This window comes from Phaseolus vulgaris, chromosome 6 (assembly GCF_051622355.1).
Source record: "Phaseolus vulgaris cultivar YP4 chromosome 6, ASM5162235v1, whole genome shotgun sequence".
In the NCBI taxonomy this organism is placed as follows: Eukaryota; Viridiplantae; Streptophyta; class Magnoliopsida; order Fabales; family Fabaceae; genus Phaseolus; species Phaseolus vulgaris.
This window is the reverse complement of record NC_143503.1, coordinates 11,598,865-11,620,499: the sequence shown is the minus strand read 5'-3', so window position 1 is coordinate 11,620,499 and position 21,635 is coordinate 11,598,865. Positions and strand designations below refer to the sequence as shown.

The 21,635-nt window shown below is 34.1% G+C and overlaps 1 protein-coding gene and 1 non-coding gene across 4 annotated transcripts; both read left to right on the top strand.

The window, feature by feature from the left end:
- Positions 1-10,753: 10,753 nt before the first annotated feature.
- LOC137831014 (uncharacterized) lies at positions 10,754-17,387 on the top strand. Its single transcript, XR_016521579.1, has 6 exons — positions 10,754-10,974; positions 12,027-12,395; positions 12,491-13,142; positions 13,238-13,437; positions 13,807-14,048; positions 15,887-17,387. It is a non-coding gene; the product is annotated as an uncharacterized LOC137831014 (transcript).
- A 1,522-nt stretch (positions 17,388-18,909) lies between these two features.
- Positions 18,910-21,389, top strand: LOC137831013 (uncharacterized). Of its 3 annotated transcripts, none has more exons than XM_068638497.1 (4): positions 18,958-19,101; positions 19,267-19,312; positions 19,923-20,579; positions 20,873-21,389. In XM_068638497.1, exons 2-4 carry the CDS (start codon positions 19,309-19,311, stop codon positions 21,094-21,096), a joined length of 885 nt encoding a protein of 294 aa, XP_068494598.1. In that variant the 5' UTR covers positions 18,958-19,101; positions 19,267-19,308; the 3' UTR covers positions 21,097-21,389. The 3 variants fall into 3 exon arrangements, 2 of the variants coding, with proteins under 2 accessions (XP_068494599.1, XP_068494598.1); XR_016521482.1 differs by having other exon boundaries at positions 18,968-19,101; positions 19,923-20,689; XM_068638498.1 differs by lacking the exon at positions 19,267-19,312 and having other exon boundaries at positions 18,910-19,101.
- The last annotated feature ends 246 nt before the right edge of the window (positions 21,390-21,635 follow it).

The following is a 21,635-nucleotide window of genomic DNA, read 5'->3' as shown; positions in this document are numbered from 1 at the left end:
AAACGATTGATAGATCTCGTCCCCCTTAGTCAGCCGCAAAACTGCTCCCGCAGTGTTCACGGAGGATGTCTCCCTCAGAAGGGTCGAGTCGGCCCAGGGATACAAAGTTTTGAAGTCGCCTGGGCCAGGACAGGTTGGGAAGACGCAGGCCTCTCAGCCTGCGAAGATGAAGCGCCACGGACTTGTGTTGGGTCGTGTGCTTGTGAAGGAAGGTTTCATGCTGAAGGAGGAGGGTTCGGGGTAATCTTTGTGCGAGTCATGATAGCAGCTGCAAAGGAAGAAGAAAGGAAAAATGATCAGGGGGTTACAGAGGCTGACTCGATCATAGAAGGAAGGTGAAAAACGAACGACTGTAGGTTCGTTGCGACGATTGACGAAGCCCTAAGTTGCGCAGAAGGAGAAATGGAAAAACAACCCACAGCGTATGCACCAGGCAGTTACAGGATGATGCGAATCGGTGAAAATGCAAGGAAAGCCAGCAGAAGAAGGAAAGTAGGTACCTTTTGATGATCAGGGAGACGATGAATGTTGATGGTGATTCAGAATGCTGGAGAGCGCTGAGAGTTTTTCGCAGAAGAAAGTTGGAGCGTTCGTGAATGCGAGGGAAAGTGATGGAACAGTGCTGAGCGAAAATGGGTTTAAGGGTTTTTTCGAAATGGGTTTAGGAAGCGCAAACGGCAACTGAAGAGAGCCGTTGATGAAGCCACGCGTCAAACGATGAGTGAGGGGTTTGGTGGAGCGTCAGAGCAGCAGAAGGTACAACCGCTTGGAATTCTGCGTCAGTGCCACGTAGATCGGTGTTAACGTAGGCTCTTTCAGTCTTTTCGCTAGACAAGTCTCCGCTTAAGACTGGGGGGCTTGTGTACCACCCTGGTGGTCGGGTGTGATGACGTGGCATCCTGCTACAGTATAGGCGTGTTGACAAGGCGCCAGGTTGGCAGAAGGGAAGGTAGTCGCCAGTTGTTATATTGGCGTGTTCCGATTTCCAGCTACCAGAATCGGCGATCGCCAGGTTAAAGATGAAGTCGCCAGATGTAGATTCAGGCGATCTAGTCATTGGAGATCGCCAGAGCAAGCACATCGCCGAAGATGAAGGAGAAGCAGATTATGAAGGCGGCCGGCGAGACCACAGGGAAGGTGTATGAAGGCCCCTAACTCGCCAGTTCCAGTAGAGATCGCACTCCCAAGTTAGCTATGCACTGGGCAGTACCATGCATAAGTAACTTAGCCAAAATGAGAGTAGAAGCAGCGCCAAGTCAGGGAGCCTCCAGATGATGGCACGTGTACAGTTGGATGCGAGCCACGTGTCCAAGTCTGTAACTGCCAGGAGAGAGAAAGCTACCAGGTATATAAGAGTTCTTAACAAACTTTCTGAGGTACGCACGTTCAGTTTATACACTTTACGCTTGCGAGTGATAGAGCTGACTGTGAGAGAGGATTTGCACGGTTCTTGTTCTCTTAGTATTTGGTGATACCGTCACTGACTTGAGCGTTGGAGTGCGATCGGCCGCAGCGGCGCCGTACTGTTTCTTTGCAGGTTCTTGAGGTAGATCCCGAAGAGGAACGGAGGTGAGAAGCGGTGTGCACGTCGATCCGTTGACGAGGCAGTTTCCAGCGTTCCGGTCAACAGGCAGGATCAGGTTGTATATTCCGAAGTAACAACAATGTCAACTTCCTCTGTTGCATTTTCGGATGAAGTGTGATGTACATCTGCATTAAAATTTAAATTTGTATATTAAATACATTAGCAGCTAATTGATAAAAATTTCATTCTAAAGCCTAAAAAATTTAGTGAATATAAAACCAAACCTGAAATATGAATAACTTTTCCCTGTAAATTAACATCACTTGACAAACACCACTCCTCCTTACTCTCTATGACAGAAACCATCTTGTGTGTGTAGTTTAATCCATATGAAGTACTACTTAACTTATTCCTCTGCCTTCTACATTCTTGGTTCAAAACCATCTTCATTTTCTTTGTTGGATTGTTGTTTGATTTTTCACTCATATCTGCAATCCAGTTCTCATTCTAATACATTACCATGAAATAATGACCAACATACAAAACTTCATCTAAATATTCTTAAAATAGGTTTCTTGTAACTTTAATCTCAGTGTATGAACAAATCAAGTAATGAAGGGTGAACTTAAATTGTATATAAAAACATGAACTGCATTTGTGGTACTACCTGTTGTAACTTTTGTAGCCTTTCCGTGTAACTTATTCTGAAGGATGATCTTCCTTCGGTTTCTTGCCAACTTTGACTCATCTGGCTCCATATGCATATAATGTTGATACTGAAGATCATTGGTTGTTAAATTCTTTTCACAAAACAATTTTACAAATACCTACTGAAATCACAGAAAGTTTAGAGCGGGAATAACCAATGAAATTTTGGATGCAGTTTGACTTTTTGATAATTGGCTTATTCCAATGATGTGCAGAATAATGACTTACTTTAATGTAATTTTATTACCATATGTGTACTACATGGTACGCTTATTTTGCTAAAGAAAAAACAAATTAAGGTAGAAAAAAGAGATTAAGAAAAAACAGTCAAATTGTAACAATAATCTAATAATATAATGCAAGGAAAAGTTACTTGCACATTCCAAAAGTTATATGCTTTGTTTACAAAATTTCCTGACAAAGATTTAAAAGGCCCATTTTATGAAAAATTCTAGAAAAGATTGTCTATTGATATTTGTTGCTTCCCAAGGTAGATATTGAATGTGTCATATTATCTGTCAAATTCAATAGTGTGCTTCAAATGTTATTTTTTGTACCATTGAATGTTCTATAGTTCATATTACTATGATATCAATTTTACTATGCATATAGCTCTGCGGCAGGCTGTGCCTACTAATCATCAAAATAAGTTGTTCATTCTCATCTAATTTGTGCTACCTACAATTGTATTAGATTTAGATTTAGATTAGATTTCTTTCATCTAATTATTAGAAGTCATGAAATAAATTAAAACGGGTGTAATTTAGGATGTATGTCCATTTCAAACCAAGCATCTTAACTAATATTATTTTGCATAATCAATCTTTTCTTTGAAATTGTTAATTGTGCATAATCAATCTTTTCTTTGAGAACTGTTAGAAGCGCTAAAATACCTTCTGAAATTTGGATCAGAAGCGCCAAAATGGAACTACACTAGATCTCCTGCAGAAGTAAGAAAGTATCATTAGACTAAAAAATAATATTAATAATAATAATAATAAACACAAACACAATTACTTTTACAGACCTTTTGAACTTGGATCAAAAACACCAAATAACACATGGACACACGAACATTTGAAGAAAATGAATAAACATTTGCAAACTCAGAAAACCCCATAAAATAGAAGAAAACAAAAAAGAAGAGGAAGAGAAAAAAAATAGAAACAACCATAGCAAACTCAGAAAACCCCAATTTCAAATGAAAAACCAAAAAACCAAAATCAAATCATAAAATGCTCAATACAACACCGTATATGTAGTGATAGTCATTACCATTTCAAATTTCAAAACTAAGCGTCATTTCTACAAATCTCTTATTGGAAAAAAGAGTTTTCCATTACGCCATCATCACAACTACCAAAATTGTGAAAAACATTAATGATAGGGTTTTGTTTGCAGAGGAGAGGAGCGTGAGGGTTTCAGAGATAATTAGGGTTTCGGAGAGAGAAAGGTATGAGGGTTTGAGAGAGAGGTAAAGCGGAGTGAGAAATCGTAAATTCAAATTCAAAAAGCATTACCTGAAAATGGTGCTCTGTGATATATCTACAACATCTGTTGGATTTTGCATTGCATAGTGATACATAGGAAAGGAAAAATGGAAGGCAGTGCCAGCAGAAAAAATCTGAAACCCTATTATGAAACCCTAATTTTGGTAGAGAAGAGGAATTGGGGAGAAGAGGAATTGGGTTAGTTCTTGAATTTAAGCCCAACTAAATGAGAGAGCATCAATTTTTGACATGTGTCGACCTTTGAGCCCAGCTGAATGAGAGAGCATTTGCTTGTGACACGTGTCCACTGATGAGCATATATTTATTCACACTCACTAGCCTTATTCATAGATTTTTGGACTATAATAATAAATAAATCCATTGTTTTAATTAATATTCTTATAATTGGGTTTAATTAGGCCTTAACTATTATTATTATTAATTTTGTGTTTTTAGAGTAAATTATCCAGAGGAAGCATCTACCTTTGTGAATGGGCCAAATATGTAAAAGTCCAAGTTGCTTCTTGAACCAAAACAGAAAAAATATTTTGAGGAGAAGAAAGAGAAAATAAAAGCTACAAGATTCCAGAAACAGAATTGGAAGCAAATCTTATGCAAAATAAAAAGAATTATGGAAAGTGGAAACTGTTTACAAAATCTAAACTGCAATATTTTCCCAAGATCCTTGGAGCAGAAAAGCCTATAAAAGGACACAAGCATCAAGGAGAAAAAGAGAGAGCTGCATAGGGTTTTCTTAGTTTATTTTCTTCTTAGTAATTCTTTTGTTTTGTCTCCGCATGGAAGGCTAAACCTTTTTGGTTGATTCTTTTGTAATTCCCCATTGAGTTCTGAGGTTTTGTTCAATAAAAGTTTCGATTTTTAATTCTCTATAGCAGTTGTTTTTATTGTCTAATCTCCTGGAAAACTAGTTTTTGTGAGAGGTTGTACTTGAACGCATGATTGAGAGTCTTCCTTATCTTAAACTTTGGTTTCTTAGTTAGTTCGCTTTGTTCTAATTAATTTCTTGGGCACATGATTCAAGGGAGAGGAGGTAAGCATTCCCATGGAGTATACGCATGGAACAAAGTGGGTATTGATTAAACTAGTAGACGCATGCTTTACTGGTGAGTTTCAGTTGTATCAGATCGGCGCATGTTCAATCTGGTTGAGCTCTGTTGGAGGATTGAGAAAAGATTAATCTTTAGAGAACCTGTGAAGAATTCAATGGTGGAAGAACTTGGGATCAACCGTTTTTTTTTATTTGCTATTTTAATCTCTTTTATATTTTCTGCACAACTATCTCAAACCCCCTTTTTATCTTTATTGTTATTGCTAACTTTTATTGCTTGCAGGTAGATTTTAAACCCTGATCAACTGATTTTACTATTGGATTCGTTGGGAGACAACTTGGGGACATTTGTCCACAATTATACTATCATCTCTCTAGTGTTACACAAGTCTACGCTAGAATCATATTAATTTGACAGCAAAACGACAGCTATCATCCACCTTTCTTCTTTAAGTAATTTTCTTTCTAAATTTTTTTTCCCAAAAATACGTGAGAATGACACGTGGAAAAAGCTTTCGTTTGTGCTACCTACAATTGTATTAGATTTAGATTTAGATACTAAAAATGGTTTTTGGTTGATTAACTTGGTATGACCTTTCAATAGAATTAAGGATGAGTGAAGTTACCTACTTACCCTTTATTATTATGTGCTTCCGTTTAAGGATTATTAGTTTTTAACTAGAGTATTAGTGCACTAATTTATCCAAATATAAATGTCTAATTTTAGATTCAAAAAAGTCAATTCTCTCCCTCTTTTTCTCTCCTCTTTGTACCTGTAATCACCTCTTTAAGTGGAACATTGTAAATGATATTTTTGGTTTCGGCTCATGCTTAAGAAATTTTGTTGAGAAAGAGGTTAGTTAAGGCTTGGCCGCAGGTGGTTGGGAAGATCGATCGACCGATTTAACGATGTCATAACGTTCAAGCTAGCGATAAGTTTATCGAGCAACCCATGCGGAAAATATCCAAGTAGTCAACAACTTTGCCAAGAAACTGAGTAGGTATAGGAGACACACAGTCCCCCAACCTCGAGTCGAGTAAGCAAAGATGCTTACATGCACTCTCGGACAACCCCTGCAAGAAACACACAACATTCAAAATATAAAAAAGAATCCAACAATGGTGTTTTAACAACAACAATATTTTTCTCCCCCATTTGTCTTCAACAAATAGAAAAAAAATGGAGAGACTAAAATCAACAAAAACAAAAATTGATCATCGCGATGGTATAAAATTAACAGTTGCTCTTGCATTGCTTCAATTTGCTGATCAAGGTGTTCAAACCTTGCTTCAGCCCTTTCATAATGTTCCTTCTGTGTTACAGAGATGAAATCAAGCTTGTTCACCATCAATCTTTCAAAACTAGAAAGAGGTTCACTTCTTTCAACTAGAGGAACATATGGTACCATGGCTTGCAAGTTGTAATCATCAACAACTCCACTTGTCCCACTAGGTCCAACACCATGACTTTATCTAGCCATACGGTACTCATCTTCTTTGCTTACCCACCTGTCATTCATTTTCACAAAGCCCATCTTGACTAATGATCCATTATTGATCTCATGTGATTGCTTGATTGTTTCATTTAGTTCTTTCTCAAAATTAACCTCAAAATATTGAAGAAATTTAGAAATTAGAATAACATAGGTGTTGAACATGAAGCTTTGATGCCTCCAAATCCATGAAGACAACTTGGAGATCTTGTTGTTGTATTTAGGGTTTTTGTTCTAGTTAGTTTAGAATTTGCTAGATCCACTCCAAATCAATTCACAACTAAATCAATTCACAACTAAATCAATCTGGTTTTTGAAAAGAAAAATGTTTTTCAAAGCTAAGTCAAAAACAACCTGTTGATTTCTCGTTTTAATCTGTTGTTTTTCCTCAGCCTATGTGAAGGGTTTTTGAAATGTTCTAGTTTTGGTTGACTTAACTGTCAAAACCAATTCAACTGGTTAAATCTTCTTTTCAACCAGTTGATTTTTGAATTTCTTAACAGCTTTTCATAAAACTGTTAAATCTGTTTTCAGTTATTTACAAACTATTTTGGCTCAAGTTTAATTGATTAAAACGCCTAGTTTGATTAGTTATAAAACTGTGATTCCCCTTCTTATTTGAAACACACAACAAGTGTTTCAAAAAAGATTTTGTGAAAGTTTGGATTCAAGAAAGCAAGATTGCTTTGGGTTGTGCTTTGGTTAAAGAGTGGATTAGCAGCAACTGTGATTTCCTGTAATCAGGTGTAATATGTTCCATATTCTCTTGTAATTGTTCTTTAGTTTGAATTCTTGTATCTGTAAGGTCAGAGGATTGTTCTGACTGTGCGTGTGAAGTCAAAGAGGGTGAGTTCTTGAGTGGTTAAGATCACCTCTTTGAGGTTGTGGTGTGTTGTAATCTGTTGTTGGTTACCTAGTGAATACCCAATGGTTTTCTGGAGACTGGATGTAACTCTAGTAAGGAGTGAATCAATATAATTGTTTTTGTGATCTTCTCTCTCTCACTCATTTAAAATCTGTTTGAATTGTGATTTATTTTCTGATGTCTTAAACAATCGGTTAAATTTTTTATAACAGTTTTAACAAATTTGTTTTCTTGGTTGATCTGATTCTTTGATTTGAAATCAACATCAATCTTCATTCTTAGCCAGTATTTGCGAAAAAATTTCCTTAAACAATTCACCCTTCTCTTGTCAAGGCCATTAATTCTTACAATAGGGAAATCTATAGTCACTTAGCTTGATTGACTTGAGCATGTGCTCCTTGAAGATATAAATCCAATTGACTTTTATTCCTTTCATAATGCAATATACCAACACAAGGTCCTCTTCGGTCAGAACTAAATGATTACTCCTTCTTGGTGTAAGCATCCATGTTGTGATGAAGACTAGAACCCTTTTTTCTAATTTTTGCGCACCCACGTGAAAACTTATCAATTTTTCCTCTCTCATAGCCATGAGATAAGAGAAAATTGCTAAGCTTCTTATACCACTACCTAGGTGCCTGCTTCAATCCATATAGAGCCTTTTTTAGCTTGAAAACATGTTAAAGATATTTGTTATCTTTAAAGCCAGAAGGTTGAGAAACATATGTTGAACAAGGTGCTTTGATGTCTCCAAATTCAAGAGGGATGCTTGGAGACTTTGTTGTTTTTTTATGTGTGTGTCTAGTAGTCTTTTAATTGTTAATCCACTATTTAAGATTATCCAAGGTTAATTGAATCTTAATCCTTTTGAAAAAGATGAGTTTTCTTAAGAGTGTGAAATTTCAATCTGTTGAAATGTCGATTCAACCGATTGTTTGACACTTAGTGGCTTTTAAAATGAGTTTGAAAAGTTTGGCTTTGTTTTGTTATCATACTAATTCAACCGGTTGTTTCGAGAATTCAACTGGTTGTTTTTCTGAAAACCTTAATGTTAAGTTGTTCCAATTTGTTTTAAATGATTCAAATTGTGTTTGGTTCTTGATTTTAGCTTTGACCATCTGATTGGAGTATAAAAAGATTGTTTTATGCTCCTATGCATTAACTAAAAAAGAGAGATCAATCAAAAATAGTTTTCAAGATTTCAAAGAGCTTTTGGATAATCTCAAGTGTGGAATAGGATTGTCTTATAATTCTGAACTTTAATCTTTGATTTTACGCAGGTGTATTCTATTCCCTTCTTCACTGAACATTGTATTTCTGTGTGTACTGGTGTGATGTAGTTTCAGAAAGTGTTTCTGGAAATTGTGTGTTTTGTCAAAAGTGGTGTGTGTTCTTGAGGGGTTCAAGATCATCACTTTTGGTGTGTGGTTTGTAATCTAGGTTTGATTACATAGTGAATTCTCAGTGGTTAGCTGAGGACTGGATGTAACTCTTGATTAAGTGTGAACCAATATAAACATCTTGTGTGAATTTCTCTATCCCTACACTCATTAAACCGTTTTATCTTTGGTTTTCAAATTTGCTGGTATAAACAACTGGTTGTTTTGTAAAAAACAACAGGTTACTTTTTCGGAATCAAACTAAAAGCAGTTTCCTATTTGGCTGAACAAAATTTTAATTGATTGATTCTTCATAGTCTTTCACTCTACCTTCAATACTTGCAAAAATCTTTAAAAAACAATTCACCCCCTCTTGTTTAAGGCCTTTAGTTCTAACAATTGGCATCAGGAGCTGAGTTCTTGAAAGTCATTCAAGTTTTTTATCCTTAGACCTTTTAAAATGGCTGAAAACTACTCTTTGGGGAAGGTGCTTCAATAAATAGGCCACATTTGTTTTAGGGATTGAATTATCAATTCTGGAAGATTAGAATGAAAATCTTTCTTGAATCAATTGATAGAGGAATATGGGTTGCTATTGTAAATGGCCATTTTGTACCCAAATTTGAAAAAGATGGTGTTTCATTGAGTAACCTTGGTCCCAATGGACTAAGAGTGAAAATAAAAGAGCTCAATATGATTGTATTGCTAAGAGTATGCTCTAAATTCTGATGAGTTTAAGACATGCTTGATAAAGTTTTTTTTTAAGAGAATTGTTTCTTTTTAAAATAATAATATAAAAATTTATACTTACATTTAAAGTTAATATTTTTTTCCTCTTTTATGTAAATATGAAATTTGAATAACTAAAATTGAAAAATAATTAAAATATGGTGAAAGTATTATTTTAAATGATTTGTGCTATAATTACCAGTATCTCTTAAAAAATGGTTGGTATGATTGTATCATATACAAATACAAACTAGTAATTTTTTTTAAAATTATATTACATTATGTTTTTCTCTAAAACTCTATAATTGTTTATCGTAAGAAAATTTTGTGTCTATGTCGCTCATCTTAAATGTAAATTTAAGCATAACTAAACTGCTTATGAAAATAGAATAAACACAAAATTATTTCATATACAAAATTGAACAAAAATTATTCGGAGCTTTTATTTTAAAATTAAAAAAAATATTTTTATTATTTCACATTAAACATCGAGTGCAAGTTCAAAAATATCAGGCGCAGAAAGCAATTGCCTCCTACAATTCTCTTCTTTTACTTTAGATTTGGGCCTGGAAAATCTAAGCCCATAAGAGGAAGACAATTGCTTCCTGCACCATATTGCTACACCCAATTCCAGCAGAAAAGACGAAAATGTCCTTAAAAAGTTAGGTGCATATAAAAATACCGTCCAGACTCTCTTTTCCGGAATATGTGTTCCGCATTTTTTTTTCCAGAACGAATTTTTTATATTACGGATTTTCTTATCCAGAATGAGTTTTTCATTTTTGTTTCCGAATTTTCATTTCTAGAACACAATAATCTTTCTTCTGGATCTGCTTTTCTAGAGTGTATTGTTTTCAATTTCAGATTTTTTTTTTTGGATTTTTATTTCTGAAACTCAATAACCTCTTCCAGATTTATTTTTACGGAATATATTATTTTCAATTCTATATTTTTATTTCTAGAATAAAGGATAATTTTAAAAATTAAAAAAATATGTTGGGTGCAGGTTAAAAATGCAAATGCTTCCTACACCCAATCATTTTTAACCTGCACCCAACATATTTTTTTAATTTCCAAAAATACCCTTAATTCTGGAAATAAAAATTCGGAAATGAAAATAATATATTTTGGAAAAATAAATCTGGAAGTGGTTATTGAGTTTTGGAAATAAAAATCCAAAAAAAAAATTAAAATTTTATTTCAGAAAAAAAAAAATCCAAAAAAAAAATAATATATTTGAGGAAAAAAAATCTGGAAAAAAGATTATTATGTTTTGAAAATGAAAATCGAGAAAAAAAATAAAAATTCCATTATGGATAAAAAAATCCGTAATATAAAATTTTGTTTCGGAAAAAAATAATCTAGAACACATATTTCAGAATTTTTTTTTAAGGATAGTTTCGTCTTTTTCGTGAAATCGGGTGGTGATATGGTGCGGGAAGCAATTGCCCTGAAAGGAAAGTCCAAAAGTAACTTCGTCTGTAACCCCAACACTGCGTCTTTTTCAACCTCTAGCACAAACCCAACCCCCAAAGCTGTTGCCGGAACCACTGCGACCATAGCTTAAAACTCTGTTTGGCTTCTCTGTTTCTGTGCTTCACTGGTTCATGTCTTGTGTTTTGTACTAGGAGTAGTCACTAGGCACTACTACGTATTTCAACTTGCATTATTTGTCATTTATCACTTGTGGAGTTATCAATTATGTACGGAGTTTAGGTATTGAGTTTTTTATGATTATTAATTTATGATTATCAATTAAGAATATATTTGAAGGAAGACCTGTGAGAGAAGAATGAGAAGGATTAGCTAATTTGTAGAAGTTAATGTCTATTAGTTTTCTCAGAATCTGAATTTTAACTCGTATATAGGCTAAATTTTAGTTTATGCAGAAGTTAATTTCAGCTTTCCCAACTATCCTTCTCATTTCTCTCTCTTGGATGTGCTTGTAGAGAAGTTTCCTCCAAACAGGACCCTATGATTATTAATTAAGCATGTGGTGTCTTATACGGGTTCTCCCCTCTGATTTATGCTATGCTATGTTATATGCATAATGCATATTCATATTAGTTTCATATATCATGTAAATGATTTACGATTCTGTATCCAGTTCCTGAGTCTGAATAGAATCTTGAGTTTGACTGCTTAAATAGCTACTCTATGTTCAGTCGTACTTTTGGCAGTGCATGTTAAATTCATTCCTCTATCTCTCTCTTTGTATTGTTGCTTTTGTTGTTCATATTGTTAATTATGCTGTAGATTGATGACAGACACCATATATAGACTATGAATTTTGATTTAAAGACAAATATTTCTTTAATTTTGACTGTATTTTTTAGCATTTGTATATGTGTAGCATGGTAGCATCTTTTTAGGTTGCTCCTGTCAGTTATTGGTAATAATAGTCTTGGATAGTAAAGTAAAATAATATATTTTGATTTTCAGTTAAATAACTGTTTGTATGTAAGTTTAAAGGTAATTAGATGAATTGAAAGTTATATTTTATATGGTTTTGACACCTAATATTATTAGAAGTATTTGAGTCTGCTAGTGTGTGTTTGTGTGTGATTGAAGTAGTAGCACTTTTTCCTCCTATTCTTGCAATTTGAATTTATTTGGCTTCCATTTAATCCAGTTCTTCCTCTAATCCTTGCTTTCCTTTAAAAAGAATTTACAATCATGAAATTCATGGGAACCTTTCCTTCAACTGTACTTCCTTTGTACAATTTAGAATATTGTCACAATGACAGTGTCTTCAACTGTGCTTGCAGTTTCTTTGGAGATTGGACATCATAATTATAATGCTAATTGCAAAATCAATTGATAGTGGGTTTTAAACAGGAAAAATTCATTTCGTGTTAATATACCATGGCCAGATGGGATGCAATTTTATCCCTTCCAGTACAAAATCCTCCCACATTGGAAATTTCCTCTCTTGACCTAGTGTGGTCAAAAGTGGAAGGTTGGCATGATAAATTAGATAGAGTTGCTCTAATACCATTTGCTAGAGTTGATGATTTTGTGAGGGGTGAATCCAATAATAAAGAATGTCCTACAAGATTTCATGTTGAAGCAAGGCGTCGACGGTCTCCATCAACGCCTTTCAAGCAAAAGGTTGATGGGATACTAGAGTACATTTTGTAAGTTGTAATTGTCTTCATTGGGAATCACTTCTTCATCGTTATTGTTTTTTGCATTCTACTTCAATGTAGAGTTTAATACCATCTCAATGTAGGTATTGGTGTTCCTTTGGTCCTGACGACCATAGAAAAGGTGGCATTGTCCGACCAAGTCGTACTACATATGTTCCAAAGAAGAAAAATGCAGGTAGACCAAATACCAAGAGAGGTTGTACTTGTCACTTTATTGTGAAGCGCCTTATAGCTGAACCTTCAGTTGCCCTTATCATATATAATGATGATAAGCATGTGGACAAAAAGGGTTTTCCATGCCATGGTCCGCAGGACAAAAAGGCTGCTGGAACACGTGCTATGTTTGCTCCATATATCTCAGAAGAGCTCCGTCTTCGGGTGTTATCTCTTCTATACGTTGGAGTCTCTGTGGAAACCATTATGCAGAGACACAATGAATCTGTTGAGAGACAAGGTGGTCCATCTAACCGTGATGACCTTTTGACCCACCGTTATGTTCGTCGACAAGAGAGGGCAATCCGTCGTTCTACATATGAGCTAGATGCTGATGATGCTGTCAGTATAAGCATGTGGGTCGAAAGTCACCAAAATCAGGTTTTTTTCTACGAAGATTTCTCTGATTCAGATCCATTTACTCTGGGCATTCAAACAGAGTGGCAATTGCAACAATTGATTAGATTTGGAAACCGAGGTCTGCTTGCCTCAGATTCAAGATTAGGTACAAATAAATTACAGGTTTGTTACTTTCATTTTCCGTTGATTTGAAGTGACCAAAAACATATTTGCTTTGATTTTCTAAAAGCAAGCATGCTGGTAATTTTTTTTTCCAGTATCCCATTCATAGTCTTCTAGTGTTCAACTCAGACAAGAAAGCCATTCCAGTGGCATGGATAATAGCGCCAAGGTTTTCAAGTTTGGATGCACATCGATGGATGAGGGCTCTTTACAACAGAGTTCACACCAAAGATCCTACTTGGAAGTTGGCTGGCTTCATAGTAGATGATCCATTGTATGATATTCTAGCAATCAGGTTGGTTCAAAATTTATCTGCTATTTGCTTCTGTTAAAAGTAGTATTCTTTTAATGTTGAATAAGTATAGAAATGCATTGCAAACTTTTATTTTTCTAGTGACGTATGCCTGTGTTCTGCTTTCTTTGTTCAAACCAAAATTAATCTTTTCATCTTTTTAAGTGTTTTTGGTCCTGTGGTTTATTATTGTAAAAACTCAAATTGTGTGCTTGTTTGGGAAACAATTGAATTCGGGAAATAATTTCTCTTAGAAAGTGTCTTTGATGCTGGTAAGGACCTTATAGGGTTGTGCTTTACTGCATCAGTTCAAGGAATTGATTTTATCACAACCTCTGTGCTAACAAGTATGCATATTCTTTATTTTTTCAGGGATGTGTTTCAGTGTACAGTAATGATAAGTTTCTGGCGGATTCGTCATTTATGGCATAAAAACATAGTAAAGTGCTTGAAATCTGATATGCAAATAAAGATATCCAGACGGCTTGGGTGGATAGTGGATAATATTTGCCGGCTTCAAGGAAACATGTCACTCTTTGAAGAATTCATGGAAGAGTTTATTGATGAATCCAAATTTATGGACTATTTCAAGTCCACCTGGCATCCTAGAATAGGTTAGTAATAACTAGATGGTGTTATGCAATTTATTTTCTAATGAAATTGAAAAATAAAAGTATGCCCACAATCTATTCTAACTGTTCTTGCTCTTATTAGATTTATGCCCTATAAATGAATACAATATCAACACTTACATTAATACTAATCTGTGCTTTAATTAGATGCTGAAATTTTGATGTCAGAATTATGTATACATGAAAAATATTATTTTAATTGTTGGTAAAAAAGTAGTTTTGTTTTTCATGTTGAACTTAAATTGAGACCATCATTTCTAAGGTTATGAAAATGCTATTAATAGTTAATAATGTTTATAACAAGAATATATTATTCTTTAAAAAATAATTTTGAGAGTTTAGTCACCCACACACCCATTTATAATATAGCATATTAAATAAAGAAATAGAATCCATTAGTTATCCCATTTATTAAACTTTTCATTTCTCAAAGACGCATGGAGAGGCTAATTATATTTCTCATGAAGATGGTAATGATTTTTCAAAATAATATAGATTCATTCATTCATATTATGGTAAAGATTTTGTTACCATGACGACAAAGAGTTGGTCAACTTGATTGATGCCAATATATTATCGTGATGAATATTATCAATCATCAAAAGTATGAAAATTGATTTTATCATGTTCTGATATTTACGTAATTTTAGTGGTAGAATATGTTTAAAAAACTATATGTGCGATGATGTGATGTTAAGGCTTCTTATCCGAATTTGTGCATGGTCTCTTACTGGCTTACTCTTGTTGGGTGGGCAAAACCACTGCATATTCTATACTTATTAACTGATTGCAACTGTTGCTGTTTGTTTTGTTCCACTTATTATATTTGCAGCATGCTATTTCCTGACTATTTGTCTGTCAATATAATGTCAATCAGGTTAGGGATAAAATCATAATGTTTTTATGGGATATCTATACCTATATATAAAGGGATTATCCTCTTTAACTGCCATTTTATTTTATTCCAATTTTATCTTTATCTTTATATTTTATTTTATTAGTTTAAAAATATATGAGAGGAGATATTTGTCATTTTGTGAGCAGATAACAGAAGAGGGAACACTATTTTTAAATTCAAAACTAAACATTGCAAAGTGAGGTTTGCTGAGTAACGGTATACAATTGCATCTTTTTCTCCCGTTCATCTTCTTTTCTATTTTCATATTCAAAATCTAAAATATGAGAAGTCATAAAATACACTAACACAACAATTTAATCAAACTTATAATAGAACTATTAAAGACAAAAAAAAGAATAGTAGGGTTTTGTTCATTGAATAAAAATTTGAAAAGAAAAAAAAGTACCAGATAAAAGTGCGGCCGGTGGAAGTGAGAGGGGTTAGTCTATGAGAAAGAGAGGGCTTAGGGAGAAAGGGGGAGGCGCGTTAGTCTATGAGCGAAAGGAGTGAGAAAATGGATTGAGAGAGGGAAGAACAAACAAGCGAAACGAAACGCTTATGTTCTAGGATTTGATTGGGAGGGTTAAGAATAAGGGGGGTGGTGATGGAGGATATGGAGGGGAAGTGGTTGACGGTGGTAATAATTTGACTAAGTCTCTTTGCGGGTCCAAGGCAAAGAAAAGAAAAGCATATTTCATCATATTTTCTTTTGTATATAATATTTTTCATGATTAATGTTGATTAAACAATTGAGAATGAATTTTTGGTTTATTGCTTAATGGTGTCACATGTGTTGTAATGATAAAAATAAAAAATGCGGATACACAGGCACGAAAGCGTCTGTGTTCCCGCTAGTTTTTATAATATGAATTTGTTATTGTAACTTTGTGTACATTGAAATTACTTTGTCCCTTTGATGTAGGAGCATGGATCAATGCACTTCAAACTCTTCCTCTTGTTAGCCAGGAGTCTTGTGCAGCAATGGAACTTTATCACAACCAATTGAAGATTAGGCTGTTGAATGAGAAAGAAATTGGTGTTTATCAGCGGGCCGATTGGTTGGTCGACAAGTTGGGTACAAAAGTCCACTCTTATTTCTGGTTAGATGAGTACTCGGGAAAAGATGATTTTGCACGATACTGGAAAAATGAATGGATGAGTGGTTTGACATCATGGCGCAAAGCACTGAAGATTCCTGACTCTGATGTATCAATAGAAGATGGATGTGCTAAGGTTACTGATCAGGATGATCGAGATAAAGCTTTTGTTGTATGGAATACTGGTTCAATGTTGAGCATTTGTGATTGTAGTTGGGCACAAGATGGCAACCTTTGTGAGCATATCTTGAAAGTTCTCAGTATCTGCCGAAAGAGAGGGTCCGTTTTACCATCTGTCACTTTATTTCAGTATCACCAGGCACTGAATAATATGCTGCATTGCCCCCCTTTTGATTCTTTAATTCGTGATCATGCGGTGTCATTGGCAGTTTCAGTTCAGAAGCAGTTAAATACTCTACTGGATAAAGAAAGTGTCCAGACTGTCACGAATCCTATGGAGGAACGGATCGGTATTGATATTCCACTGGAAAGTTTCAGGGTTGTCTCTGGTAACCGGGGTCAGGTTATTAAGAAGCATGTCACCAATGATGTTTTATCTTTGGATGGTGGTGAGGATAGACATGATTCAAATGAAGCCCCTGGATGTGCTAGTGCAATGCATGATATTGCCGATCAGGGTGAGGATGGAGTTATCACTAGAAATGGCGAACGTTTTGAGAGTGCTGCAGTGGACAGTTTGACTGCTGACATGAATGTTGATCCACCATCAACTTCTGATCCTGTCTTGCACCCTGTTGATGATACTGATCCAAGTTACACGTTGCAAGAGAACAAAGAGTGGAGCTTGGCTACAATAGAAAATGAGATTTCAGCTTCCGAAAGTGGTGCTTTTTCTAATGATAAGATTGAAGATAATATTTTAGATAAAGGTAGCAAAGATTGTGCTATGGATGTGGATCCCCCAACCTTGGCCACACACTCATCAACAACACAGGAAGTGAAGCATTGTGAAACACATGAAAAAGGTGTCAATGGGGTTCCTAGAGCAATTTCTTGCACTGAGGATTCTGATAGCCCACTCTAGCCCCTCATCAACTGTAGCAGTTGATATGGGTGAAAATTCAGGTACCATCAAGGAGGATGTGAGTTTAGGTTCAAATACCTGAAATTAAATCATGAATTAGAACACATAATGACAATTTAGAGATACAGATGCCAGTGAAGATAAATTTTGATACACACTCTGTAAAGATTTTTTGTTAAGTAATTAGGAAACCATTACTACCGAAGTCAATAATTTTTTAATTATATGACAAAGTTAATTTCAAATTTTTAATTATATGACAACCCATAATTGAGTGACAATGTATAGAACTTATTCTAGTAGTGTATTTCAATTGTGAGGTGCATAAAGCTGTCAATGGAAATTGCTGTTATTGCAAGATCTTTATTGGTAAGGTTTATTCAATTAAAATGTTCTCATAAATTAGAACTTCAACAACACCTTAAGCCAAATATTTTAAATTATTGTCAACAAGTGCTGGAAAAGAAGCTGATGGTGCTTCTTTCTCATCCATAATGCATCTTGATAAAGATTTTAACATTCTTGTCTACGGACTGGATAACTCATCTGCTCCAGGGAAATCATCATCCTCTTTTGATCCAATCCCTAGATATAATTAGAATTTTTCCATGAAGAAAAGAAAAGGATTAAAAATATTATTTTATATTTACTCATGTATAAACTAAAATTGGCATAAAAAAAAGTTGAATAAGAAAACTTATGCAAATCATTTTGGTCAAAGCAGGGAAGGCTGGCATTGGAGGAATTGTTGGAGATTAATAAGTCACTGTTCTCTTTTGTAGAGCTTATGCCACTTTTCCATCTTTACTAATAGTTTTGTAAGTGTATTTTTCAATTAGTTCATTTTTAAATTTTCTATATTTTAAAATAATTGACCAAACAAAATATATTATCTTAAAATTCACCAAACTATCAAACTTATAAGAATACATTTTCCATTTTATTTCTTGAGCTACAATTCACCTAATCTTACTCACATTTAGAACAACTAAAATATAACAAGATTTATAACATCAAAATTCAAATTATCCAACTAAAATTTAGGGTTACGTATAAAAATAGTTGTTCATTGTAATTCGTGATTAAGTTCGTAAACCATCAGCTAGTTTCACGTACGAGATTAATTTTCTTGATATTCATAAATGTTTTCCAAAAATAGAGGTTACTAATTTTAATTTTAAGCATCATTTTTATAAAATATAATCGAAGTTATTTTGAAAAATTATTTAATAAACTAGAAATTAGTTATTTTATTTATATTTACTTAAAATTATTTAATAAAAGTTTATTTTAAAAATTTCAAACAATGTTTCTATAGATGCAATTATATATTTAGTTAACATGTGTGTCATATTTTTAATATTATTTTACACAATATTTATTTTTGTATCCTTATTTTATTGAAAAAGAAAATTGAGAGTGAAAAGGAAAATGAGATGAAGAGAAAAAATAATAGAAGAGGTTTAGTTTAAAAAAAATATGTAAGAAATAAAATAAAAATGAAGATCATTTTTTAAAATTTAAAAAAGGGTTTCTTACACTTTATTCTTTTAGTTTTTACAACGTATGATGATATACTTATTATGTATTTCTATTTTTAAATGTAATTATTCTATTCTTTCAAAATAGAATATATGTCTTTATTTTCAATATAATTTCTTTATAATTGACAACATACTAATTTTTTTTCGTACATTTCTTCTCATTTTGTGTAGTATTTTCTAAAATAATATGATTTTTAAACTTCCGAAGAGGTTATGTAAATCAGTATTCATTGTTAAGTTATTTCCCAAGATGCCATTAGTGAAGTAATATAAAAACTAACTATTTTGTTTCCACACTTCTTGGTGGGTCCCACACTGCTCACGAAATGGTGTTGAATTAGTGGTGGTTTTGTGGTTACCATGTTCCCACCCCAAGTCCAACCTCACACCCACATTTTTCTTTCTTGTTCTTGCATTCACCTCAGAGTATGGTTTCGCAGATGAAGTACAAGTAAGTTTAATCGTGTTCTAACACTAACTATGAATTAAGCTTCTACTTTCAAAGTTTTCTTCTTTTTCAGAAAAAGTAATAAAAAGAATCAAACGGGTATGTGCTTATGATTCAACAATATAGAAGAAATCCAATTCCCCTGTTCCTGTATTTTTTTCATTTCAGGCTGAGGAATGTGTACTGGAGTCTATTTGTGCATATCTTGAAATGGGTATGTTCAAGTTTTCTTCTTTTTTAAAAAAAGATAATAAAAAATAAAAAGGGTGTTTTTATGATACAAGCATATGGAAGAAAGAAACCCAATTCTTCCTTTTCTTTGATTTTTCATTTTAAAGCTGAGGAATGTATACTGAGGTGTATGTATAGATATATTTAAAGGGGTATGTGGAAGTTTTCATGAACTTTGGATATAGTTTTCAGTTTCTGCATTTTCATAATCTGTTGAATTGAAGACTGCATCCAATGCTCCATTAAACAGAGTATCATTCAGATTCATTGACTTTTTCTGGGATAATCTTTGATTTGTTGGGGGTGTGTCCAATTTAGCTCTAGTTCTGTTGCAAAAGGTAGTTTCAGAATTTAATGCACACCAAGTATAATTAAATTGTTTGATTTGTAATGATTTTTGTCCTCTCAATCAATTAGAAATCGCCCTAGATATGATTTTTTAAACAATTATTGCAAAAATTAACAATTTATTATACATGTGATGTATGATTAGGTGGCTGAGAAAAAAATTTACACACAATGCATTCTAGTTACATTCAAATGAAGTTGTTTAGCTAATTGGGGGTGGCTGCTATTGTTTTTTCTGTTGGCAGGTTATCAGAATATTTGGTTCTGTGGTAGCAAACTGTGTGCTTTGGTGACTCTAGTTTTGTTCGCCATGAACTTGGAGTTTCTTGGTAAAATCCCTTGGTTTAATGCTCAGTTGAACCCATATTCGGTGACTCATTCAGTTCCCACCAAAGCTTTAACTGAACAACCTAAAGAAGAAGAATCAAGAAATGAACCCAAACTGCCCTTCCTTTCATTGTTTCCTTGGAGAGAGAGTGATGCAGACAAATTTCAAAGGCCATCTACTATCAATAAAGGGTTAAGGAGGAAAGCACAACGTCGGGGGAATGGTCTCGGAGAAGATGGTGAGGCTATACCTTTGCACTTCCGGCCGTATGTGTGTAAGGTTCCATGGCATACAGGGGTTAGAGCATTTCTTTCTCAGCTGTTCCCAAGATATGGACATTACTGTGGACCAAACTGGTCAAGTGGGAAGGATGGAGGATCTCTTGTTTGGGACAGGAGACCGATTGATTGGTTGGATTTCTGCTGTTACTGCCATGATATAGGGTATGATACTCATGATCAAGCTAAGCTGCTGAAGGCTGACTTGGCCTTTCTAGAGTGTTTGGAAAAGCAGTATGGGAGAACTAAAGGAGATCCTCATGTTGCTTATCTTTACAAGACAATGTGTATTAATGGTACTCCTTGCACCAAATATTATTAGGATAATGGTCATGTTGTTCCTTAACTGCTTATTTTGGTGTTCCATTCACCTCCACAATATGCACAACAAAGTTTAGCATTTAAGGTGGCGTTGGTTACTGAAATAAAACTTTATATTTGATTGGACCAAAAGCTCTTCAAGAACTAAACCTAAATTTTATCTATACTTATATTTCTTTATGGGTTAATAATGTTATGCTTTGTTGTTATAAGGAGAGGATTTGCTTTAGAACATGTGTGCTGACTTTTTTTCCTCTATGAATGACAGGTCTGAGGAATTTTCTGATACCATACAGAAGAAATATAGTGAATCTGCAACATTTTGGGCAACCTTTGATTCAGTTTGGATGGCTAAGCAATTTGAGATGGAAAAGTTGGAACTTTGAGAAAGCTTATGGGTTGAGCTCAGTTGGGGGAAGTACCATGTTAGACATTATGAATTTCATCAATTTTTTAAAGTGTGCAGCCCTGAACCGTCCCCAAGTTCCTTAAGTTTTAAACTTCTGTTTGCTAGGCATGTTTCTTACTGTCATGGCTTCCACATTTTGTATAGACTATAGTGTACATAGCTTGTATTGTAAATTGCAACCTTTGGTGTTGCATGACTACTTCTGTTATTGTTGAAAATCATTAGGTTGTGAACTGTGAATTGTTACTTTGTTTGCTTATATTTGAAGACTAAGCTTATGCTATGTGTAGGTATTGGCATATGTTTGTATATACTATAATTTTTAGGATATTCTTTGTAATTAGAATGAAGTAACAATATTTGGTTTCTCTCTAAATCGGATACTTCAAATACCTTTTTTAGTGCAAACTTGTCATGACACCTGTATGAGATGAAACTTGTCAATTTGAATTGAATCAAAGGTCTTCTTTTGACTTAACAACATGATCGACCACAACCTACCACAACCGTTGTCTATTCAAGGATTATTGGTAAGATGTTTGAATTCTTCACAACTGGTAAGAATAATACTTGAATCTTTGATATATGTCCTAAGAACTCCCATTACCAGTATATGGCTTGC